Source organism: Coenobita brevimanus, chromosome 40, assembly GCF_032717465.1.
Source record: "Coenobita brevimanus isolate Jiangsu-jjx chromosome 40, ASM3271746v2, whole genome shotgun sequence".
Lineage (NCBI taxonomy): Eukaryota > Metazoa > Arthropoda > Malacostraca > Decapoda > Coenobitidae > Coenobita > Coenobita brevimanus.
This window is the reverse complement of record NC_136993.1, coordinates 18,918,726-18,942,388: the sequence shown is the minus strand read 5'-3', so window position 1 is coordinate 18,942,388 and position 23,663 is coordinate 18,918,726. Positions and strand designations below refer to the sequence as shown.

General features: G+C 41.5%; 1 protein-coding gene across 1 annotated transcript in view; it reads right to left on the bottom strand.

Moving 5' to 3' along the window:
- Positions 1–11,392: 11,392 nt before the first annotated feature.
- Positions 11,393–23,663, bottom strand: part of LOC145396977 (putative glutamate receptor) — a 61,069-nt gene continuing 48,798 nt past the window's right edge. Inside the window, exons 7-8 of the mRNA XM_080270207.1 lie at positions 19,706–19,849; positions 11,393–11,512 (exon numbers count right to left, since the gene is read on the bottom strand). Of these exons, the coding sequence (XP_080126333.1) occupies positions 11,393–11,512; positions 19,706–19,849 (264 nt within the window). The remainder of the gene's footprint in view (positions 11,513–19,705; positions 19,850–23,663) is intronic.

Sequence of the window (23,663 nt, the reverse complement as noted above, 5' to 3'; positions counted from 1 at the left end):
AGTATCTAGCACCTAAGGGCATTCGGGTCTATAGCACATTATCTCATGAGATGAAGAGCTCACCAGCCAAGTGCTGACTCTGAAAGGTAAGATATATATGAATATTTAATGGCGAATAACACACGAAAGTATATCACTGCCCTACATGCGTTGGTGGAAGGGTATAATAACACCCCCCATAAAAGACTAACATTTGGTCAGACACCTAAGCAAGTTCTTTCGATGAAAAGCCCTCGTTCATTCAGGCATCAGTTCAGGAAAAGTTTACATCCTCGAGGTCTGGTGCTCCCTCACCACTTTACTGCTAACCCCAGGACGTGGGGTGTGTATTGCGGGAGCTGACCACTCGTCCAAATTTAATAGGGGCTATCACGTGCAAAACACTGAAGAGGTCTTTGTTATAGATAAAGTTGTGCGTCAGCAGGATTTACACACGTACCAGTTGAAAGATTTAAAGAACGAACCCATACGCGGGGTATTTTATAGGGAAGAATTAGTACCCATAGCTATACCAGAGACGTTCCCAGTGATGGTCATCTGCTTGCGTACTCGGAGTGGAAAAAAAGAATATTTGGTCAGGTGGGTCGGGTATCCCAAATCTGAAAATTCGTGGATTGCAGCCAATGATCTTCAAATTATGTAACATGTCTCCCTTTCCCCTCCTTAAGAGACACAGTGAGATTATGCTATTCCTTCAGCGCCTGAAACCCCGGCTAAGAGCGAAATTCCTAACCTCTCTCCAAACTGCATATCGATAACATTTCTGAGCTGTTCAGCAACTTTCTGAGAGCAAATCTCACCCGAGATCCGCAGATTGTGAAAAAAGTCAAGAAATTAGGAAAGGAGCTCAAGGCAGTAGCGTGTAAAAGAACAGAGGTTAAATCCAAGAAACATGCTTTCGAAACCAAAGGGAGGAGCAATTTTGAGCGTGCTCTTGCCGCTGCTGCTTCCCTGATCAGTGGGTTAGTAACATGATGATTAAAGAATATATTTTGATCTCAAGGCCCCAGACCAAAAGCTTATTCATGAACTAAAAAAAAATCTGACATCAGCCCATCCCCACGAAAACTCTCTATCACCGAACCCTGTCTCTCCCTCCCTAAAAAAAAAAAAAAATAAGTAAAGGTCGGGAAACCCCCCCTTTGCCACTTTCTCCACCTGTACACTCCCCCGAGTCATCGGGATTACATCGATTCTCTTCTCTCTATGTTTGAGAATGCACCGGGGGTGGAATGGGACGCCTCTGGAAATTTAATCTTGCCAGTGACAGGGGAAAATATCTTTGAAATAATATCTGTGCTGGGTATGCCCAAATCCTCCCATCACACCCTTGGCTTGGATATCCCGTGCCTTAAGATGTTACTAGATACCACCAACATTCCCCCGAAATTTTAGAAAATGCAAGCTTAAAGGCAAAATAGGGTAAGGGCGGGGGTCGAATGTCATTAGGCAACAGTTGGGTTGCTTACTGTTAAGTGCCTGCCCCAAGTCCCTCCCCAGGCCCTGCCCTGCCCCCAACCCAGTCCCCCGAATGCAATTGAGATAAAAGTCCCCACCGAACCCATTAGCTGCATCACACCCCACCTTACCTCACCTCACCATGGACACTCACCTGCTCAGACTAAGAGCCCCCGGTCACCTTGTGGATGAAGATTACAGGAAGAAGACTTGCTGTCTCTTGGTGGGGTTAGATTCTACTGCCTGCAATGCCTTCGGCTACGTGAAGGAGCTGGAGAAAAAAATACTCCCAGCTCAACTTCATCATGAGCCAGGAACATCTGTTTGACTTAAACCATTCTACCAGAGAAAGCCATTTCAAGGTGGGAAGTCTTTGCTTTGTCAAAAACTTCGGCAAGGATCCCTGGTTTGCTGGAACTGTGGTGCTTACGCCACTGGATACCCCACAGAAGACAACGAAATGTCCAAGTATTACATCCGCCACTCGACTGACGCAGATTATGTCGAGGGACTGAAGAGTGATACTCGAGAGAACCGCCAATGGTATTTTGCCGAGGCCCTGGGGTGACTGACTGGTTTTCTCAAGTTCAGGAAGAATGATCAGTAAACAGTGGTGTTCTCCAAGAATAGTGGCAGTTGTGGGAAGAAACACTGCCGGAAATAAGTTTGCCAAATCGTATCTTTCACTGATTTGCAGAGTTGCTGAAGATGTGCAGCAGGATGGAATAGAAGTGGTGTTAACTTCCCCCTTGGAAAACTTCCTCCAGGATGTGTGTCTTTATATTCAATATCTCAAAGTCAAGAAGGAAGCCACTGTTAGGGATAAAGAAATTGATGTAGATGAACTGCGCACAGCCACGGATCCCCCCCCCCCACACTGGTCCCGCAAGTGAAGAAGTGGAAGAGGAAGAACAGGAAGAGGAAGAAGAAGAAGAAGAGACGTCCGGCCAACCCATGGAATTTGCTGAGCCCAGCCAGAGAACGGAGGAGGAGGTGGATATTGAAGGCAAAAAAGAAATGGAGGAGGAGGAGGACAGTAAGAAATGGAAGCTGGAGTGCAGTGGTAATGATGATGATTCCCTTCTCCAGGAACGGAAAAAGAAGAAGAAGAAGAAGAACACAGGTAGTGGGCATTAACTCAGTGTACCCATCTCAATAAAAAATAAAACGAGCAGTATATATTTATACCCCTCTGTGTTTATGTCTGGAGTTATTCTAAGGTGTGAAGCACAATGGAGAGGTCTGATACGTGTTTCTGAGCAGTTATGGTAACTGGGATGTGTTCCCTCATAACCAAAACGACTCATCTGAAAATAAACTATTCCCCTCTCTTCATCTCAATCCTACTAGAGAACACGAAGCTGGGTTATTAAACATAGTGTACCCATCAAAACAATATGCCTTAATTAACCCTCCCCGTCCCGACCGATTTTCCACCACTGACTCCCCCAATCCCGACCAATTTTAGAAAAAAAAATATTGTTTTGCTCAAACCTCAGCTTTTGGTGAGAAACATCGAAAATTCATAGAGAAATCGCTCACCTGAGGTTTAAAATACTCGATACAGGTAGTACTCCTTACCTTACTGGGTTTTCTATCAGGCTGGCTCCAAAGAAAACGAGTTCTATGGGAGGGTAACTATTCCACACCACTCATAAACGGTATTTATTCATTTATTTGGTATGAATTTATATGTAGTATGAGAGTATATTGGTTTTCAAACAGTAATATAGGCAATATAAGAATTGTTTCACTCACTAACACATGAACATACCTGACCTTTTTTGGCAACATTACCTGATCATCATTTCTGACTGTTTCTTCCTCTAATGCTACGTAAACTTTGTCCTCCACATTGTGATCGATTGAGGAATCACTCTAGCCCTGAATGTCTTTATTGGCCAGGTCACTGGTAACAAGTGAATTGCCGAAACAATGGCGTGCGGGGGGGGGGGAGGTAAGGCATTGTCCCTGCCTGGCATCTTGTAGAGGAAGGTGTCCCGTGAATACGTACCAAAAATCACATGCAATAATTGAAAATTGTGCAAATAATGAACCTTGCAATTGAGCGACGTACTGGTACATCGATGGGTCTAACTGTGACAAAATGTTGTGACGTACCCATACGTCCATGGGATGCCTTGGGTTAAAGATAACCCTGACAGTGGAATCATATTTTATGGTATCAGACCGAATGATAACACCAAACATGAGTTCTTAGTTTACACATCACAACAATGTGAAATTCGCCATCAGGGTCTTGATCAAAGAGATATCCAATAACTTAAAGAGGAGGGATGAGGAATCATTACCAAAAATACTTCGACGAGAAGGGGCTCTGAATATTCTCTGCATTTTGACAGAGTTATTGTGTATTGGAAAGAGGGAGTAAAATTATGTAACCCACAAGGCATACATTGCACCATTGAACTGAAGTTGGGTCACAGATTGGCAAAGTTTTTGGTTTTGAACAAGGTGAAACATTGACAGTATACAAGTCTACTGACTTAAGAGTACTGGCTGCGAAAGTCCATACACCCGAGGCCTCAACAGCAGCACCTACAACATCAGTACGGAGATCGGGAGAGGGGGATGGGGCGGCGACGGCAGTGGCACCGGCAATGGAGGCACCATCAGTGGTGCAACACTCTCGAAGAAGCCTTCCTTCGGAGGAGGATCCCGGATGTAAGCCCCTCCACTAAGACGCAGTTTTGCTACTGCAATGTATGTCTATACAGATATTATTGAAAGAAGTAATTTTCCTAATCAGTTTGTAAATATTACTGATATCTTTGCCCTACCATCCTCCACAGCTAAAAATGACAGTGCAGTCGTTCACAAGCAAGTCTCCTCACATCACATTGAATCCATACCCATAAATTAACATATGAAAATGGGGAGCCCGTTTATTTACAAAGAGGCCAGTATCACATGTGTCTTGCATTTTAGAGCCAAATAAATAAATAAATTCCATTGCTTCTGAGGTATTTCATCAGTGCGACTCCACCATCCCCAGAATGAAGGTGCAATTTCAGCCACCCAGCGAGGAACATTTCCTCAAATCAGCAGGGAACATTTCCTCAAATTATTTGCCGAGTCCGCATGCGGGGCTCACTGGCTGATATTAAATATTTTAACCCTCCCCATCCTGGCAAATTTTTCACCAATGATCCCCCCTAATCCTGGCAGATTTTAGGCGTTTTTTTTTTTTTTTTTTTTTTGATAAAACCTCTGCATTTTATACGAAACATTAATTCAGAGAGAAAGTGCTCAGTTGAGTTTAGAAATACCAAATACAGGTAAGAGTACCCCCACCTTGGTACCGTGTTCTCTTATGCCAGGCTCTAGAGAAAACATCGTCTTGGGAGGGGTAACTATTTCAAACCACTCATTATATGTAAATATTTATTTGGTACAAATTTTTATTTTGTACAAAAGTATATTGATATTCACACATTAATATAGGCGATATAAACATTGTTCACTCACCAAAAACATCAGCGTATGGCACCTTCCTTTATGATGTTACCACTTCATCACTTCTGCATGTTTCTTCCTCTGGCTTCTTTTTTCTTTGTCCTCCACCTTGGGAATCACTTTTACCTTGAAGTTCGTCATTGGAGAGACCGTGGTGCAACATGTCTTTACTGGCCAGGTCACTCCTAATGGGTGAGTTGCCGAGAAAATGGCGTGCAGGGCGGGAGGGGGGTCAGGTGGGGCCAGGCATTATCCCTGCTTGGCGTTTGATAGAGCAAGGTATCTCACATAAGCCTACCAAAAATTACCCATGAAACTTGAAAAATGTGCAAATGACTTACCTCACAGTTGCAAAACATATGGATACATCATGGGGTGTCACCGTGACAAAATGTGATGACGTATCCATACATCGACAGGATGCAGAGGGTTATACCCTCTCCACGAGGAATGGGAATATTCAACCTATTGGTGGGACTGGCTAAAAAAGCCGCCCCTTTTCTCGTTGAAAAAGTTCTCCCCTCTGAGTTATATCTCATTCAGAATATAGCGTATGTGTTTTAAATGGCAAAAATTTCAAGTCTTTGTTAAAGCAACGCATGATCAGAGCTGTACAGGTGTGAGATAAGAATCATGTCAGGGGTGGATAAAAAGGAAAAAAAGGAGGGAAATGGAATCCTCCTCCTAACTGAAAGAGGGTGAAAGGAACATGAAGGAACATGAAAAAATCTCAGAGAAGAAATGCAAAGAAAAGGAAATATGTGAAGAGTCTACACCCTCATGTACTCAGCATTATATAAGCTTCTGCATGCAAAAAGGCTTCTCAGTGTACCCGCTGGTTGCATCATGGCAAGTTACCCATGATGGGGGGAGCATTTCCCCGGCTCACAATACATAGCCACTGTGGTTGATAGATTTCCTCATGTTGACCAGTATCGTCAGGTCGAATCCAGTATTTCTAATAGATATATTACCGATGTATTACTGCTCAACCCACCATTGACCAGTGGAAAACTGACTGACCCTTATTTGGAGTACAGGATACCACCCAGTCCTGATTTTATTGATATTTCAAGCGTACTCATTGAGCTCTCTCTCTCTCCCGATAACCAAGGAAGATGGAAACACACCTGTGGACGAGAGTGATCACATCATGTTTGCCAACAGGACTACTAATACAGTATTTCGTGCACTGCAGATTTTCATGGGGGGTACAACAGTCGAAAACCAACTGTGTCATGCCATCAAATGCTACATAAAACTTATGACAATGACCCCCAGAAAGGCCAAGAGTTTGGTCAAGGTAGGGGGTTTCCATAAAGATGGTCTGCTTTCTTCCAGAACAAAGCTTTGCCAAGACAGTCATTTCATGGAGGTGAGTGCATGAGGAGAAGCTATTCTGGCTCAGGTCAGAGAGAGAAGCCTGCATGTCATGTTCCCATTATAGATGTTTCCCTATGCGAAAGCTATTTACCCAGTCACCTGGACATGATGCTCAGATTAGAACTGGCCAACATGAAATTTGTGCTGCAATCACCCAAGACAGATGCTAAATTTCAGTATCGAGTAAACTCAGCCAAATCACGAGTCATGCATGTTAAACCTCACAGCACCGCGCTCCTTGCCTTAGAGAAAACATTTCTAGCCATCCTCTTCTCTAAAACTCTGTATAAATCGTACATCTTAGGTAGAAAACAAATGCACATTGTGATGGAAAATGTATGGGGGAAGTACTACCAGAAAAAATCTATATGGTGATGATAGACCTTCAGTCATTTCAGGGGGAATGCAAGAAAAACCCTCTATATTTCCAGCACCTTGATGTCTCCAACTTCAGTATTCATGTCATTGGAACGGCAGCTTATACTATCAAGAGTGAATTCCCCCATAATTATGCACAGTTGTACTACACCACACTGGTCAGTTTGGGGCTCGAAAATGAGGGTTTACTAAACTATGAGGATTTTACAGAGGGGAGGACGGTGAGGGTGTTTTCCTTCGTACCCTAACAATTGCACGACCCTGTCCCCGTGCAGGGAGATGCAAACTTATGAATCAAAGTAATCTTGGGAGAATCAGATTCAAACAATAACGTGATTTTACTTTTGGTGAAACACACCTAACTATTAGAGTTAACTACGATAGGTCGGTACAGGTGATTCTGAGAGCTTATTTCACACAAACAAAGGATGAATTCACAAGATATTATGCAGGTTTTGAAAGATAACCTGGGGCGCGAGGATAAGTTTTTGAGTGTATTTACTGCTGATGAGGTGGGTAAAATGGACTTCTGTAACTACGCCAGCAACAGACCATATTTATTCATAGCCAATACTTTACCCAGTAACACCTATAGTTTGGGGCATTGGGTTGTGTTTCATGTGGATACAAAAATCAAACAATTCTATGTATTCGATTCCTATGGTTTGGACCCTCGAGTGTATACACAGTATTTTAAAAAAATTATTAATAAACATCCTGGGTATACGCTGCACTATAACATGAAATGGTTACAGCACGAGGATTTGTATGTGTACAGGTTATATGCAGTACACGCATCAACGCTGATCACGAATAAATGCCTCCACTATTTTATCAGCGACATTATTTGTAACTGGTCATCTAAGAATTATCGCTCCAGTGACAGAAAAATAGGCAGATTGACTAATATCCACACGATACCTAGTTACTATCATCGAACATTCTGTCCACACATTACATTCCGTGAGTGTAATAAACTTTACTTTGAATGACAAGAAACACACACACACACACACACCATCGCCGTACCTCATGTGAACCCTAGCTACCATGACGTTCATCCATCCTGGCCCTCCACCACACACACACACACACACACACACACACACACACACACACACACACACCATTACCCTACCCCGTGTGAACCAGAGCTACCGTGACGCTCATCAGCAATCCTCCCTCCCTCCCTCCTGGCCCTCCACCACCACCACCACTGGCGGGTATATAACGGACAAGCTGCACACTCAACTACCATCAGTACCGATTCTCCTGTGGGTGAATGTGTGTGTGTGTGTGTGTGTGTGTGTGTGTGTGTGTGTGTGTGTGAAGGGGAATCCCCATGACCAGTAATACTAAACCCATCATGTGTGCAGGTATGTGCTATCATCTACACATATAAAAGAGTTAGCCCTAAAAATAACATATCCTGTGAGATACTCTTTTAAGTGAGTAAGAGAATAAAATGCAATAGTTATCTAACTGCCTGCTTTGAGGGAAAATAGCTATATTCCCACCTGTTATATTTCCAGAACACTCTGCAGCCAGCACATCCCAACAGATGGGGGCATCATCATCAGCTCCAGTTTTTCAATCAGGTGAATTTGCTTCATGTCTATGATTTGTACTTAAAAACATGGGTGAGTATTGCAGTGAGTTTTCATCACCTGAACCTCCTTTACTACACTAGGTCTGGGCTGGGTAGGGCAGGGCAGGGTAGGGCGGGGTGAAGTGTAGCAACACCCAGACACCCCAATTCAAAGCCCTTGGAATCCTGGTTTTCTTTTAAAAAAACTTGTTTCTCATTTAAATTTTTTAACGAGTTCATTAAATGTAGGTTTCTTTTTCCTTTTCTCTAACACAGGTCCCCCCATATTATATGTGAAGACCATCATCCTAGCCCCCAAAATGTCCAACAGCAACAATACACGCGGTGGTGAAGATGACGGCAGAAGGTGCTCGTGTGCAAAGTCCAATATGTACTGAACCATCACAAATATACAAGCGAGTTTGGTGGACCTCGCGGAGAAGATAGCGGGCAGTGAGTGGTCACTGGTTGTGGACAAGGGAACTCAGGCCCCCACCCAACCCGCACACACATCAACCACGACACAGACATCCCCACCTGCTCCTGATAACCCAAGCACCCATCCTCAGACAACAACAACAACGCCCGCTTCAGCGGAACAAGGTGCGACAAGGAGTGGGGCCATCCCCACGAGGGGGGGGATACTGAGGGGGCGGGTCAAGAAACTATGAGTACGAGGCGGGTCTGCAGCAGCAGAAAATACGACATCAAGACTCCCCCCAACCCCCTGGGGGCAGCTACAAATGTGCCAACTGGGCGTGGGGGCGTGATAAGGGCATACGGTGGGTCAGGTCAGTTCGGGATCACATTGCCCCAACTGGTTTGACCCCAAGTGTCCCCGTTCAGCAACGACTCAACTTCACACAAAAACAACAAAAACAACAACAACACCATACACCTCCTGAACCTTCACCTAAAACGCAGGATCCAAACTCATTTATTTAACCAGCCTCACACAGACTCAAAGCACGACCTCGGGATCTTCCCAACTTTCAGATGACGATAATGGCTCAGTTCGTGGAGGCATGAGATGGTAATGTGGACCACCTGATGGAGGGTTCCCAAAAAGCAACCCAAAATCTGCTGTCGAAAATTTATCCCGAAATGTTCGAAAATTCTTAAAGCATGGACTGAATTGTGTCCGACATATATAGAGGATGTTTAATATTTTTTAGGATGGAGTATATTTCTAGTCTTTTTGTGTCATGGAAAAATAGGAGTGTGAGTAGTTCATTAAGTGCAGTGAGTTGTGTAGATGGTAGGTAGCTTTTAAGGTCTAGAAAGTAATTTTTATCATTTTTATATGTCTATACTCTGTTCACTTTAACTAGGCTCTAAATCACCGTCTTGATGTCTGAGTTGTATTATTGCCTTGGGATAACACTGGGCAACAAAAAATAAGACGTAAAATGGCGAAAATCATGGCCTAGTTCAAATGAATGGACTATAGGTGTGTGTGAACTTATACCGGTATGTGTAATTTTCTCTTGAGTGCTGGTTTGTAATATTTAGATGAAATCCCTCGGTATTTCATATGTGTTAATGCCAAGGCAAAAAAAATACCCTATTATTAATTTCTATTATTGTGGGTCGTGATTTTCGCACCCATTACACTTATGGATGATACTGTTAGCTATTTTCAACAAAGACTACAGTTTACACTTACTTTGAACCTCATAACATTTCTTCCTAGGTGGATATAGTTTAATAGTTTTGTTAAATTGATGGGATGGAAGAGTAGCTTATGATATTTATTTTTTTCACTCAGTAATAAATAAGTGAACATTATGTTACATTTTTTTACTATGATGCAGTTTATCTACATCTAGTAGCTCTATAGTTTACACTCTCTTTGCACCTCACAACATTTCTTCCTAGGTGGACATAGTTTGATAATTTTTAAGGTGATGGGGTGGAAGAGTAGCGTATGGTATTATTGATTTTCACTCAATAACACTTAAGTGAACATTGTGTTAGATATTTTTTTTTACTATGATGCAGTTTATCTATATAGTACTTTCACGAAGATGGGGGAGGGTAGTCTAAGGATATGATGATTTGCACACGAATTAATGATACTCGTACATTAAAAAATAAACTAACTACAAAATCCAATGGGGATTTTGTGTGTGTGTGGGGGGGGGGAGCGTGCATTTAGTGTTACATAACTGTGTGTGTGTGTGGTGGCGGAAAGCGTGCATCTGATGCTACGTAAGTCTTGTGTGTGTGTGTGTGTGTGTGTGTGTGTGTGTGTGTGTGTGTGTGTGTGTGTGTGTTCTCTCTCTCTCTCTCTCACCACGACTAAGGTGGAACGCTGGTCGGGCAGCACGAGGCGGATGGGGAGGCAAGGTTCGGACGGTGCGGGGCGGATGGGAGCAAATATTTAACAGTTACAGGGAGGGGAGTAGAGTGTCTAAAACTACACATAACCTGTTAAAACCATACATGACATTTTGAAATGAAACAAATATGTTACGAGGACACATCTTTTTTTTTTTTTTTCCAAGTGAGGATAAACATGATCTGCGTTCAAACCTCTCTGAACAGGATCCGGGAGGTTAACATCATCTCTCTACAAACTGAACCTCTGTTTACCAAAAGGGAATGCAATGCCTTTATTCTCACTGGAATGCATACAAACAGGATATAACATGTTTCAACCTGTATTTACCAGACATGAAGCAATACCTTGGGGGCCAACGTGTACGAACACGATATAACATGTTGTTTCAACCTGGATTACCAAACATGATGCAATAACTGTGTGTGTGTGGGGGGGGGGGTACGTTCCCGATGTGGGTACACTCACTTAGCTTACCCTACATTACACAGGGACAAGGGTCAGCCTCAAACCCTGACCGATCTTCAAGGTCACTATGCACCCTTTCAAGGTCATTGGGTATGCAAAGGTCAATGACCTCTACGCCCTTTATAACATCATTCTACCTCAGTTTACAGCTCAATGTCCTCTTGGTACCCTAAAGGTAAATGACATCTCTGTACCTTATGACATTCAAGGTCATGAGCTAGGAAGAGGTTAGGTCAGGGTCATTGGGTACACGAAGGTCAATGACCTCTACGTCCATTCTAACATCTCTCTGCCTCAGTTTACAGCTCAATGTCCTCTCGGAACTCTAAAGGGCAATGACCTCCCTGTACTATATGAACTTCAAGGTCATGCACTAAGCAAGTCATCTCAAGGTCATTGGATACGCAAAGGTCAATGACCTCTGGGACACACGAATGCCCATTTCACACCTTCAACCTCAGCTTAAAGCTCAATGACCACTCTCTACCCAAAAGGTCAATGACCTCCCTGTACCCTATGACCGTTAAGGTCATGCACTAAGCAACAGTCATGTCAAGGTCATTGGGTATGCAAAAGCCAATGGCCTCTGGAACACAAAAGCCCATTTCACACCTTCAACCTCATTGTAAAGCTAAAGGTCAATGACCTTTACGTACTCTAGCTCATTAGTATGCAAAGCACGTGTGTACCCTAAAGGTCAATTACCTCTATGTACCCTAACGCCTGCAACCTCATTAGTATGCATGCATGTGTGTACCCTGTGTACCCTTTAGGTCAAAAGTCATGGTCATCATTCCTGAGGCATTTTTCACCCTGCTTGTGTGTGTGTGTGTGTGTGTGTGTGTGTGTGTGTGTGTGTGTGTGTGTGTGTGTGTGTTTATTTGTTTTCCATTATAGTTGCATGCAGTATGTTTTGTAATAGCAAAATTACCTATACAAAGATTAATATACTGTATTTACTCATGCAGAGTCTAGGCTTAGTCCGGATATAGACCTGGAGCAGCAAACGAAACTCAGCCCAGAACACCCATGTCCCTACACCATATACCCACATGGTCCTCAACGCCATCATATTAATGCACGAAATACTGGCACATTCGTTATAAATCCTTTTGTTTTTATTCCACTCGTAGTATACTGATCATAGCAGCATAAGAGTCGTCGTTGTCTGGCCATTATAACGGGATTGATCCAACACTTTCTCGTCATGAAACTTCGATGAAAACAAAGTCACTTGTGCCACATATACCAAGAACACGCCAGTCGGTGTAATGCATTCACTCATAAAAGAAAGTACACCCCCTGTGCAAGAGGCCTTGTACCTTGCAGCATTCAGGTTTGGTAACAGTGCACCTTCAGTCAGGAATGGAGGGTGATGAACGACGTCGAGGGAGTGAGGAGAGCTGATCTGCACCAAACAGTGCTTCATCTCCACCCCCCCTACACACACATACCTTCGAATCAGGGTTTAGCACGGTTGCAATAGCTGTTTCGTTTAGTAAATAACTTAATATGGTCGGAATATTGTGGGTAAAAATGATTACATCTATTAACCCCCTTGCGCACCATAAGTTTTCTATAAGTTTCGATTCCATGCACAGAACCAAAACCTCACTCGGGTTGGCTAGAGCTCGCGCGGCATGGGAAAAATGTCTATGGCCCAATTTACCCTCGGAAAGTGCTTATATTGTTATAAATCGCTTCCCATAATCTTCATTGATGTTCATACCATCAGATAAGAAAAAAACATAAAACAGATGAATTAATGTACAGAATTGAAGCCTGAATAAACCTTATTTACATGAAAACTAGCTTCTCATATCTTTCCAACATCTCTGTAAAAAATTTTCCCCATGACACGCAGTTGCAAAGGACATGTCTACATGCAGAATCTCACGACCTTTCATCTGTGCAAGATTCAAGTTAATACGTCCAATAGTTCTCGAGTAAATAAAAAAAATACAAAAATCGCCTAAAAACGTCTGATTTGTTTATTATTTCGTATGTTGTTAGTGACACTGTAACAAACATATATGTAAATTCTATCCAGTTTTGTAGCCCAAAGGTTAAGGGAGCCCATGATATAATTCAAAGTGTTATAACCCATATTGTTATGGAGAAAATGAATTTTGATAATTTAGGTTGCACTTGGTGACAGCACCTACGCTCCAGCCTGTAGGCTGAGGATGTTCGTCCTTCATAACTTTTCCCCGGTTATTTTCAAAACATATGTTACTTTGATTTACAAAAGCATGCAAAAGAAATCATCGGCTTCATCAAGCTTTCTCCAGATTTTTGATGTGACCAATACTTTATGAGCATAATGACTGAGAGAATAGCAATGTAGTGTACCACATTTTCCCTATGAGAAATATATAGTAAACACACATTTTATACATTACAATACAATAGTATAAAAAAATAAGCTGGTTACTCATGTCCTCTAGCAGTGACGTAGTGCTTCTTGAGAGGGGATGGAGTTACAGAGAGGAGGACAGGTGTAATCACAATCTGTATGTGTGTGTGTGAGATATTTGTGATGTGCAAGTGTGTGTGTGTGTGTGTGTGTGTGTGTGTGTGTGTGTGTGTGTGTGTGTGGGTGGAGTGATGGCAGTGTGTCAGTTGTCATAGGAGTGATGGCAGTGGTGTCAGTTGTCATAGGAGTGCTGGCAGTGGTGCCAGTTGTCATAGGAGTGATGGCAGTGGTGTTAGTAGTCATAGGAGTAATGGCAGTGGTGCTAGTTGTCATAGGAGTGATGGCAGTGGTATCAGTTGTCACAGGAGTAATGGCAGTGGTGCTAGTTGTCATAGGAGTGATGGCAGTGGTGTTAGTAGTCAGGAGTAATGGCAGTGGTGTCAGTTGATATAGGAGTGATGGCAGTGGTGTCAGTTGTCATAGGAGTAATGGCAGTGGTGCTAGTTGTCATAGGAGTGATGGCAGTGGTGTTAGTAGTCAGGAGTAATGGCAGTGGTGTCAGTTGTCATAGGAGTGATGGCAGTGGTGTCAGTTGTCATAGGAGTGATGGTGGTGGTGTCAGTTGTCATAGGAGTGATGGTAGTGGTGTCAGTTGTCATAGGAGTGATGGTAGTGGTGTCAGTTGTCATAGGAGTGATGGTAGTGGTGTCAGTTGTCATAGCAGTGATGACAGTGGTGTCGATGTCATGTATTTTTTCTCTGATAAGCCTTAGCGAAACATTGTAGGTTTAGTGTAAAATACGAGGGTAACAGTAAAAATTGGTCAGGAATTTTCAAATCTGGCCCTCTCTTAAAATATATAAGAAACACATACTCCATCTTCACAAGCACACTGCACTATATATAACACAATATCACTATACACACGAATGGTATGGACGGTGAGGTAGTAGGAAATGCGGGTTTTATTGCCTGGCCACACGTTCACACACCCTTCGAGCCTGACTGCTGGGAGAATGCTTTGCTAAATATAGGCTACTTGCCCCTCCGATAAGCTCCTGAGTGTTGCCATATATTTCCCCTAGACGTGGCTACCCTCAGCTTTGACCCAACTAAATTTGACGCAAATCCATCCGCAGGAAAAGTTTCTACGACCATTTATAGGGAAGTTGCGTCATGTCGTGTCATCGGTTACTCTTCAGATTACAAAGATTATGACTTGCATAGTGTCATCTTGCATGAAAAGGTTAAATAATTCTTTATAAAGGAATATTTATATAACGTTGTCTAATCTGTTCAGTATTTGGCCTGAACGCTTGAACTCACTTGATGTGCATGACACCAACCAGTTCATGCCTTTCATTCCCCCTGCCCCCCTCTTTATGGTGGAATCAATGTTTGGATGTTTTAAGTCATATCATTCAGACATGCGAAACAGGAAAGGGATTGGCTTTTTGATGAAACATAACATTTTTACTGCGTATCTAGAGTGGGCACACACCTCATGCATATGTTTGTGAGTGCACTGGAAGATATGTGGTTCATCACTTCAAACAATGAGAGAGAGAAAATAAAATACAGAAAAACTCATGAAGGTGGGAGATTCAGCGTATAAATACTGTGGGAGTAGGAGCTTTTGGTCACTGGAGAGTTATGTTGTTGGTGTATGACTGTGGAGGAATATTAATGTTGCTGATTCAAAATATGAGATGAAACAGTGTTTCATGCAGATCATCTTCCCCTCTACCCCGACGCCAGTCGTCAACCCACCTCCCATCCCTGAAGTCGGGTGCACTGTTACTAAACATGAATGTCGCGAGTTATAAGGTCTCTCGCACGGGGGGAGGGTGGGGTGTACTTTCTTCTGTGAGTGACTGTACCTACAAGTGAAGGCAACTGCGCTTGGAAGCCCAGCTTGACACCGCAGGGAATCAGCTGATTTCCGAAGAATGAAAGTATTGTACTTATGCTTTGCTGTTAAATTATGGGCAGAGTATTGTAAAATGAAATAAAAATGGGTATGATTTATAGTGCTGTTCAATATAGTGTCCAAAATGTCAGCTCAGTGACCAGGCCCCACTGTACTAATAATTTAACTACAGTATATGCACAGAGTATTCAGTATGCTTGTTATACATTAACTAGTTATTCTGAGTTTAGGTTATCATTCAGCATTAAAATGTTCATGTATCACTTCCGAATAACTGAATGATTTAGAATACCGACATCACTGTGGCTTAATTAATCTGAAACTCAGTTTTATTGTATTCATATTTCAAGATGAAAGTATGTGAAATTTCCATGCGATATTCCAGAAAACATAAGCTTGGTAAAGATAAAAGGCTGAAGCAGTCATGTATTGTGTCACTATGAGAAGAATGAAGATGCAGAAATTTCGCTGCAGGCACCCTCCGAGGCTACTGTTGCAAGGACCTACTTTGTCAGAGATTAGACCTCCTGAGAGTATTTTAGCTCAGATGTAAATGATACATGAATAAAACGGGGAAGTGTTCGCATCATGATTGGTGGGTACTGTATTTTATATTGCTAAGCATTTTTATGACTAACCTATAGAATCCAGACATACGATTTAACCCTGATAAAAAAAAAAAAAAAAAAAAATGGGTTCATCTGTTACTGAAGAAATAAATGAAAAGTGTTTAACCTAAAAAGATGTTTATTGATTACTAAATACATGAAAAAATAAGTGTGAATGTGTTTGCATCAGGACTGTATTTTGTTAAGACCTTTTTTATGGTATACTTTTACTGTACAGACAGACGATTTAACTTTTTACAAATGTCCTTTCATTTAATCATACCTTTTAGTGTTCCATGCATAAGAATAACTAGAAAAAACTCCATAAATTAAAATAATCATAGGAAAATGTTATGCTTATCATAAACTTCTTTTTGTGGATAATGTAGAAAATACTGACCTGAACACTACGTCTTCTCAGAGCATGGTTTTGGTGCTGTTGCCCAGTTTTAAAATTTTTTAACAGATGGGAGCATGTTTTTCAACGGCTTTCAGTTCTAATTGTTTGTTAAACTTGTGCAGACCAAATATATCTACGACTTTGAATTTCTAACATAACTTACATTGCCGGATGTTTGTATTTACTGTGAAAAAAATGTGCTAGTACTTTTAAATCGCATAAGAAAATGAGTAACTGGTAACAAATACGTTTGGACTATAAATCGTTCATAATAGTACAGTATTATCATTGTACACAAAATCTTTTTGAGATGACAACATTATAATTCACGACTCCACAACGATAATATAATAATTATTCATTTCATAGATAATTTTGTCATTCTTATACAGTAAATATGTAGTTACTTTGATGAAAAATGAGGGATACCAAAGAACTGTGATTTGCATCATCTAATGTCCAGTGGGTGACTGCAATATACAACATTTAAATCAAGCAAAACATATAAATTTCCAGTCTTTGCTTTGGTGTGCATAAGGGAAAAATGACGGAGGTAAAGTAATGGGATCTGGATTTTTTTCTACCCCACTCTCCCTGATGATTTTTACCATTTTTGATGCAGTGCAGTAAGAAAAATTACAAGCTTGGAAAAGTCATCATGACCATATAAGCCTAAACACACACACACACACACACACACACACACACACACACACACACACACACACACACACACACACGCACACGCACACACACATACACACACACACAATGCTAAAACTGTTAGTGGTGTAAACAGAAAGTCATATTGATATTAAACAAAAATTCTTTAATTTAACTAAATTATCCCTAACTACAAAAAATGATGATTCGTTATACATGTTATTCATAACACAGGAACAAAAACTAAGGTATGCATGTTCTCTTTCATATCAAGGGAACGAAATCTACGGTATGCATGTTCTCTTTCATATTAAGGGAACAAAAACTTGTTTTTGACATTAAGAATCTAGTATTTTTCACACACCACAATAAATTGCTGGAAATTCCAATGCAGCAGTTTACGTGTTCAGAGCTTAATAGGATATTTCTGTTAAAACTAGTGAAATTCTACAAAACTATAGGGCGATTATATAACAGACTGTGCTGTAACGGCAAACAAGAAACTGACGGGACTGCACTCACTGTAGGCGGGCTCTCGGGTGCGACAGTATGGCCAATTTAGCAGCCTTTGCAAAATTACTTTGTATATATATCATCTTGGAAAAGATATGACACACCTGCCCACAAAATTATTTTGCTCAAATCAGACTTCTGAAATTACTGTGGTCGAAAATTTCTCAGTTGGTGGGAAACCAGCAGTTATACGAGCTGGACTCGTCCCAGTCAAAGTCTCAGTGAGTTGCTAGTAAGTCCAACAACCCAAAAGTTAAACGTGACCTGCTACTTTCGACTATTAACTTTATCTTTCCCTCCATTTCTGTAGCCACTGTCGGCCTGCCACTAGATTTTAAGAGAGAGAGAGAGAGAGAGAGAGAGACAGACAGACAGACAGACAGAGACAGAGACAGAGAGAGGCTTGAACCTTCATTAGGCACTGCTACCACAGGGAGTGCCTGATATTTTTATTCACAGTTGATAACTTACTATTACTTTGATTCTGTAAGTAAGCTAGGGGGTAGTAGGGATGAGTGACTATAGAAAGTTTAACATCCCATGAAAACTGTTGTTGCTCCAGAGAGAAACTTGATGGTGTGTTGTTGAAAATCCCGTTCATAATGAGGTAGATAACATTCCCCTGGAGTTGACTCATGATGTATCACGTCACTAGCTTAAAGAATACACGAATGACTACAAAGAACAGAACGGGTGAAATGTTAGTGGAAAGTGATGATAGCAAGTCTTTATTGCATCACTTTGATGACACATACGCAATTTTACTCTGCGTCATATCAGTCTATTCTTTTCAACGTAGGGAGGACATCTAGTAGAATAGGGGCTACTGAAGCCTACTGTACATCTAGCCCCGCCAGTTAGTCAAGTCTCCTGTAAGCTGAATAAAAGTGGCTGAAGACAGGAAATACATAATAAAACGCCCATTGACAAAATTTGTTAAGGCATGGAATGTATTGTAGGGCGACGTGGCTCTGCATTTTATCATTTATCAACATTGAGTAGTTTTTATTTTATTTGGAAGGATTTTTTTCTTTTTCAGTTTCATAGAGTTTGGTCATATTCAATGAACCCTGCTTAGTTCCTGATATTATAATAAAGATATGTTTGTATCTGTATAAGATTGCTGCAAATTTTTGGAAAAAGATAAGAAGTGAAGAACTGACTAACAGCAGGGAAAGTGAATGTAATGAAGAAAGTGACCTACTACTGTATGTGGGATCGCATATAATGCGTCTAATGTGAAAGAGAAATAGGAGCCAGATGGCATTTACGAAGCCGATGATTGACGTTAAGGCTCGAGGGAAAGAGAGGTTCAGATGGGGAGATAGTATAGAGCAGGATTAAGAGAACTATGTATGCAATTAAGCACAAAAGTTGACCAGTTGTTGTTGTTGTTGTTAAGTAACCCTGGTCTGTCTGTCTGAGCAGACTCATCAACTGCAGGCAAAGAATCGCCTCAACAGGGCCATCCCTTGCAGTGAATCTATGTTCCTTTGTGGTAAATAACGCCTTCCCACACCAAGGCGCAGGATGGAATGCGAAGGTTTGGTTACCAAATGGGTGCTGCATTTGCATCTCTCCACCCAGTTAGCAAGGGGACTATAGTAGGCATCACTTTACTCTATTATTTAGTTATAAAGTTACCACCCAGCATTGTACATGGTTTCCTGGGTTAAAAAAAACATTAGGTTTGTCATTCAGTGTACAGCCACATGACCTGGAAAGAAAAGTAGTAAAAGTGTCAAAAAGATGGGAGAAATAGAAAGGGAGAGGGGGGGGGCAGACAGTAATATACCTATATCTATATTTACCTATTTATCTATCTATCTATGTCTATCTCTATCTATCTATCAACCAATCAATCAATCAGTCTGTCTGCCTGTCTGTCTGTCTATCTACTCTCTCTCTCTCTCTCTCTCTCTCTCTCTCTCTCTCTCTCTCTCTCTCTCTCTCTCTCTCTCTCGAGGTGAAGGAAAAACTAGGTAGCACCACATCTGGTGAGTGGATGATGGTCGCTACCACCTATCACCTGAAATTTTAGGCAAAGAAAATATACTGCAAACAGTTAAATTGGAAATATACCTGAGTTGCCGTTCTTGCTGTCTCGTCCAACCAGTATGATAGCATACCACTCTGGACTATCTTGTTAACTACTTCATCGATCCTGGGCTTCAGCGGTGAAAAACTTTGTAAAGCCACAGCTAGGCTGAAGGGCCACGCACATTCCTGTGTACACACAGGCAACGATGTATCAGTCAAGTTTTGAATATGACCTTCAAGAAATATAAAGTAAGTGTAAGTCATTTCTTTACACCAGCCCCCAGGGTTGGCAAAAAAAACACTTTTTTTTTTTAAGCCCAACCCACCTGGGTTTTTTCGTTTTTTTTTTTTTTTTTCACAAAATACCCCAAATACCCCGGCAAAAGTGGGTTTTCCAAAGTTCAACTTAAATTTAAATAAAATAATGTTTCTGCTACAGTCCGGGAGCTTACAAAAATTTAAATTACATCTTGAGTACAAAAGGTTTGAGTGTTGGAATCCATTGAGAGACCATTACAGACCCCTCATCAGTGATTCTTAAGTTGTCCAGTTGGTGCGTTAGGTAGGGGGCGCTCCTTGACTTACCCCCCAAAATCAGTTTAAATCACATTTTGGAGTACATCAACCAGACTGGTGCCAAAAGTTTCAATTTACAGTCTGGTTACGGATATGGCGTTCTTAAGTGGTGAATTTGGTGCTAAGTCCACTTAAGAACGACCTAAAGATGGCGCTACTGTGCAATTTAAATCACATGTTGAGGACATCAATCAAACTTAGTAATAACGTTCTTCACACCCCACTGATTAAGAATTGGTAGTTCTTAAGTTACAAATTTGGTGCAAAACCCATTTAAGAACAGGCTAAAGGTGGCGCTACTACCAGCACATTTAAAACACATTTGAAGTACATGAATGAAACCTAGTGGAATTGTGCTTTACATCTCACTGATCAAGAACTGGTAGTTCTTAAGTGATGTATTTGGTGCAAAACCCATTTAAGAATGGCCTAAATGTGGCCATTTAAAGCACATCAATGAAACATGGTAGAATTGTGCTTTACAACTTACTGATCAAGAATGGTTAATTCTTAATAGACAAAATTGGTGCAAAACTTTTTAAGAATGGGATAAAGGGTCACATGAACAGCTTGGTTTCCGTCAGTTTATTAACCATCAACTTTGACAAGACAATCTTAATTCTCACCTGTGAATGGTTGTCAAAAAGCATATTCTATGCAGTTCCAAGTGAAGTATGTGTGAACATGTACCTTATAATTTGAGCCAAATTACAGAAAAGATAAAGAAAAGTTTGACTTTTACCAAAAACTATTCTTCTAGAGACACGTCCTTATACAAGTGAAGAAATAATGATCCGCACTACAAGAAACTATTGTCAGTAATTTTCAACTGTAAATAACTGTTTTAAGGGGAACCATCATTACCTTTTTGTCATGGAAATGGAATACTTTCCCTACATGTATCCAACTTGTAAAACATTTGTGTAGCAAAGGGAACAGAACATTCTCAGCTTTTGATTAAAATAAAACAATCCTTTGTATCAACAATGTATCCCATTGTCTTTACATTCTACACCTCTATATACCTCCAGACATGTACCGATAGACTCTGGTTAGACAAAATATTCGCCAGAAAAGCCATTCATCTGCTGGTTAGTCCTCCAGCACGGAGACAGATTGCCTAAAAAAGTATTTCTGAAAATATGTGGTCACTGTACTGGATATGTAAAAAATCCCAAACGGCATTCATTTGCTAATGAGTCTGAAACAGAGAAAAAATGTCTATCGCTGTGTGCTTTTTGTCTACAACCTGAGTTGATCAGTTGCTGAGTAATGGTTATGAAAATGTATGATGATGATTGTTTGATAACTCTGGGTTTATTCATTATTGCCAGAACTGTCCTCTTCATCATCGCCCGAACTGTCCACTTCATCAGATGATGCAATCTCCATGTCATCTTCTGCCTCTTTCTCTATTTCATGTAGTTCCTCTTCCTCTGGGATGCGAGTTTCTGGGAGTTGCTCTCCATCAAACCATACAGGTTTGTACTGGCCATCAACTAACTGCCAGCCATTTTCTTCTGTCGGATGCTACCTCTATGTGACTTTGATCTGCACTGGCCCACATGTTGGCAACAAATGCTGTTCGCTTTATGTGGGTACTGACCTCATCTTCTCATGGTGAGAGTCCACTAGCATCAATACCCCTCAAACTGGAAAGCAGATTTTTCCCATATCTCTTAGGTCCATAAGCCTGCATGAACTTCTGATATCTGCAGTTGTTAAGGCTGGCGTTTTGCTTAGCTCCATAAACATTGGCTGTAAAGCTCAAGAGGGTTGCTTTCGTGGCATTAGAAACTTGTGTATCCCGTGCCATAACTGTGGAAGCATTCTGGTAGTCTGGCCATTTTTCAAGCATTTTGAATGGCCTAACCTTACCCTTTCGTATGAATTACGATGTATAGTCCGATCCAGTGAAAGGCTGGTAATGCTGCACAAAGATCTGGTCCAAGCTCCTGATAAATTACGGTCAAACAGATGTACCGACGGTTGTTCTTTGCAGCAGTTCCAATATCCATCCAGAGTCTTGACTGAAACTTGTTGCAGTGGCACAATAATATCACTGCAACATCTGTATCGGATGCCCTGACCACAATGTCGCTATGGGCACGGTCTTTAAATAATGCATGAAGGCATTATGGATCACACCCTCTTCTACCTTGAATTGGTAGCAATCCCCTGGAACAACTAGGATGACTTCCTTGTGCTTTATAATTTCTGCATAGGAGAGATTCTGCCATTCACTGGCAAGAAATTGCGGAAGCTGTTTTTTGAATGACCTGGACTTTAGGGCATCATTCAGATCTCTTGGCACTCGTCGCTGCTCTGGCCCAGTGATGACAAATGTTCTGCTGTCAGCTCCCCTTCTGTCCCGTTCGGTGTCTTTTATTGATAGCTGTGGATAGTCATCAAAGACAGTGTGTATGGATTTGGCTGGACTTCTAAGAATCTGGATAAGAACACTCCTGGCGAGTCCTCCGTAAGTTGGGGGCAAACTTGTTGGCAAGCTGTGAAGTAGAAACTGCCCATCTATGATGTAAGCACTTACTTCCACTGGCCTGTCATGGTCTTTCACCCTGTTTTCCAAAATTTTAAAACAAAGCACTCTTGTTAGTCTTTGCCATCACTTCATCTGGGCTAGCCAGATGTGGCACACTCCTATCGCTTGTGTCAGATTTCCTATCCTCAGAAAAAACACTTGTTGTGGAAGTCACAGCTGTAAATTTCTGATAGCAGGCCACGTGATAGCCATCAGTCTCAGTAGGACGTTGTGGCAAACTGACGACTACATCATAATACACTGACTTTGCAAACTGAGGTTTTTCACGCCTGTTTTGGGCTGCAGCTAGCAACAACACACCAGTTTTTCTTATCAAAGGGCAAAATGTCACAACGAGCTTTCTTCATGGTCATTTTCTCAGAAACGTGAGGATACATTTTCTGACTCCAAGGACATCACTGCTTCGAGTTGGCTCCATTTCAGCGTTTTTCAGAGTGGCTGCCTGAAATAAAATAGGGGTTTCTTAGACAAATATTCACCTGAAGGGGCATTTGATCCAAAAATATCGTAATGTAATACAGGGATATGAGAAGCATAATTACAGAAGGTTTAATTTATGTATAACTCACAAAAATGGAAGTAGACTGCCACCAACGTTTTGTCTGTATTTCAAGACATCAGCAGGGTGAATGAAGTGTACAGAGGGAAATCAGCTGCATTTATACCCAGTCAGGACCTGCGTGGGATGCATAACCTAACGTGAGGATGTGACCTCACCTAGGGAGAGGGTGAGGGACTGAGGGGCGGATGTGACCTCACCTAGGGAGGGGTAAGGGCTCAAGACCTCACCCACTTTTCTGGGACATCACCTTCTACATCAATTGAAATTTGATCTCGGTACGGAAATGGTACGATTTAAGTACG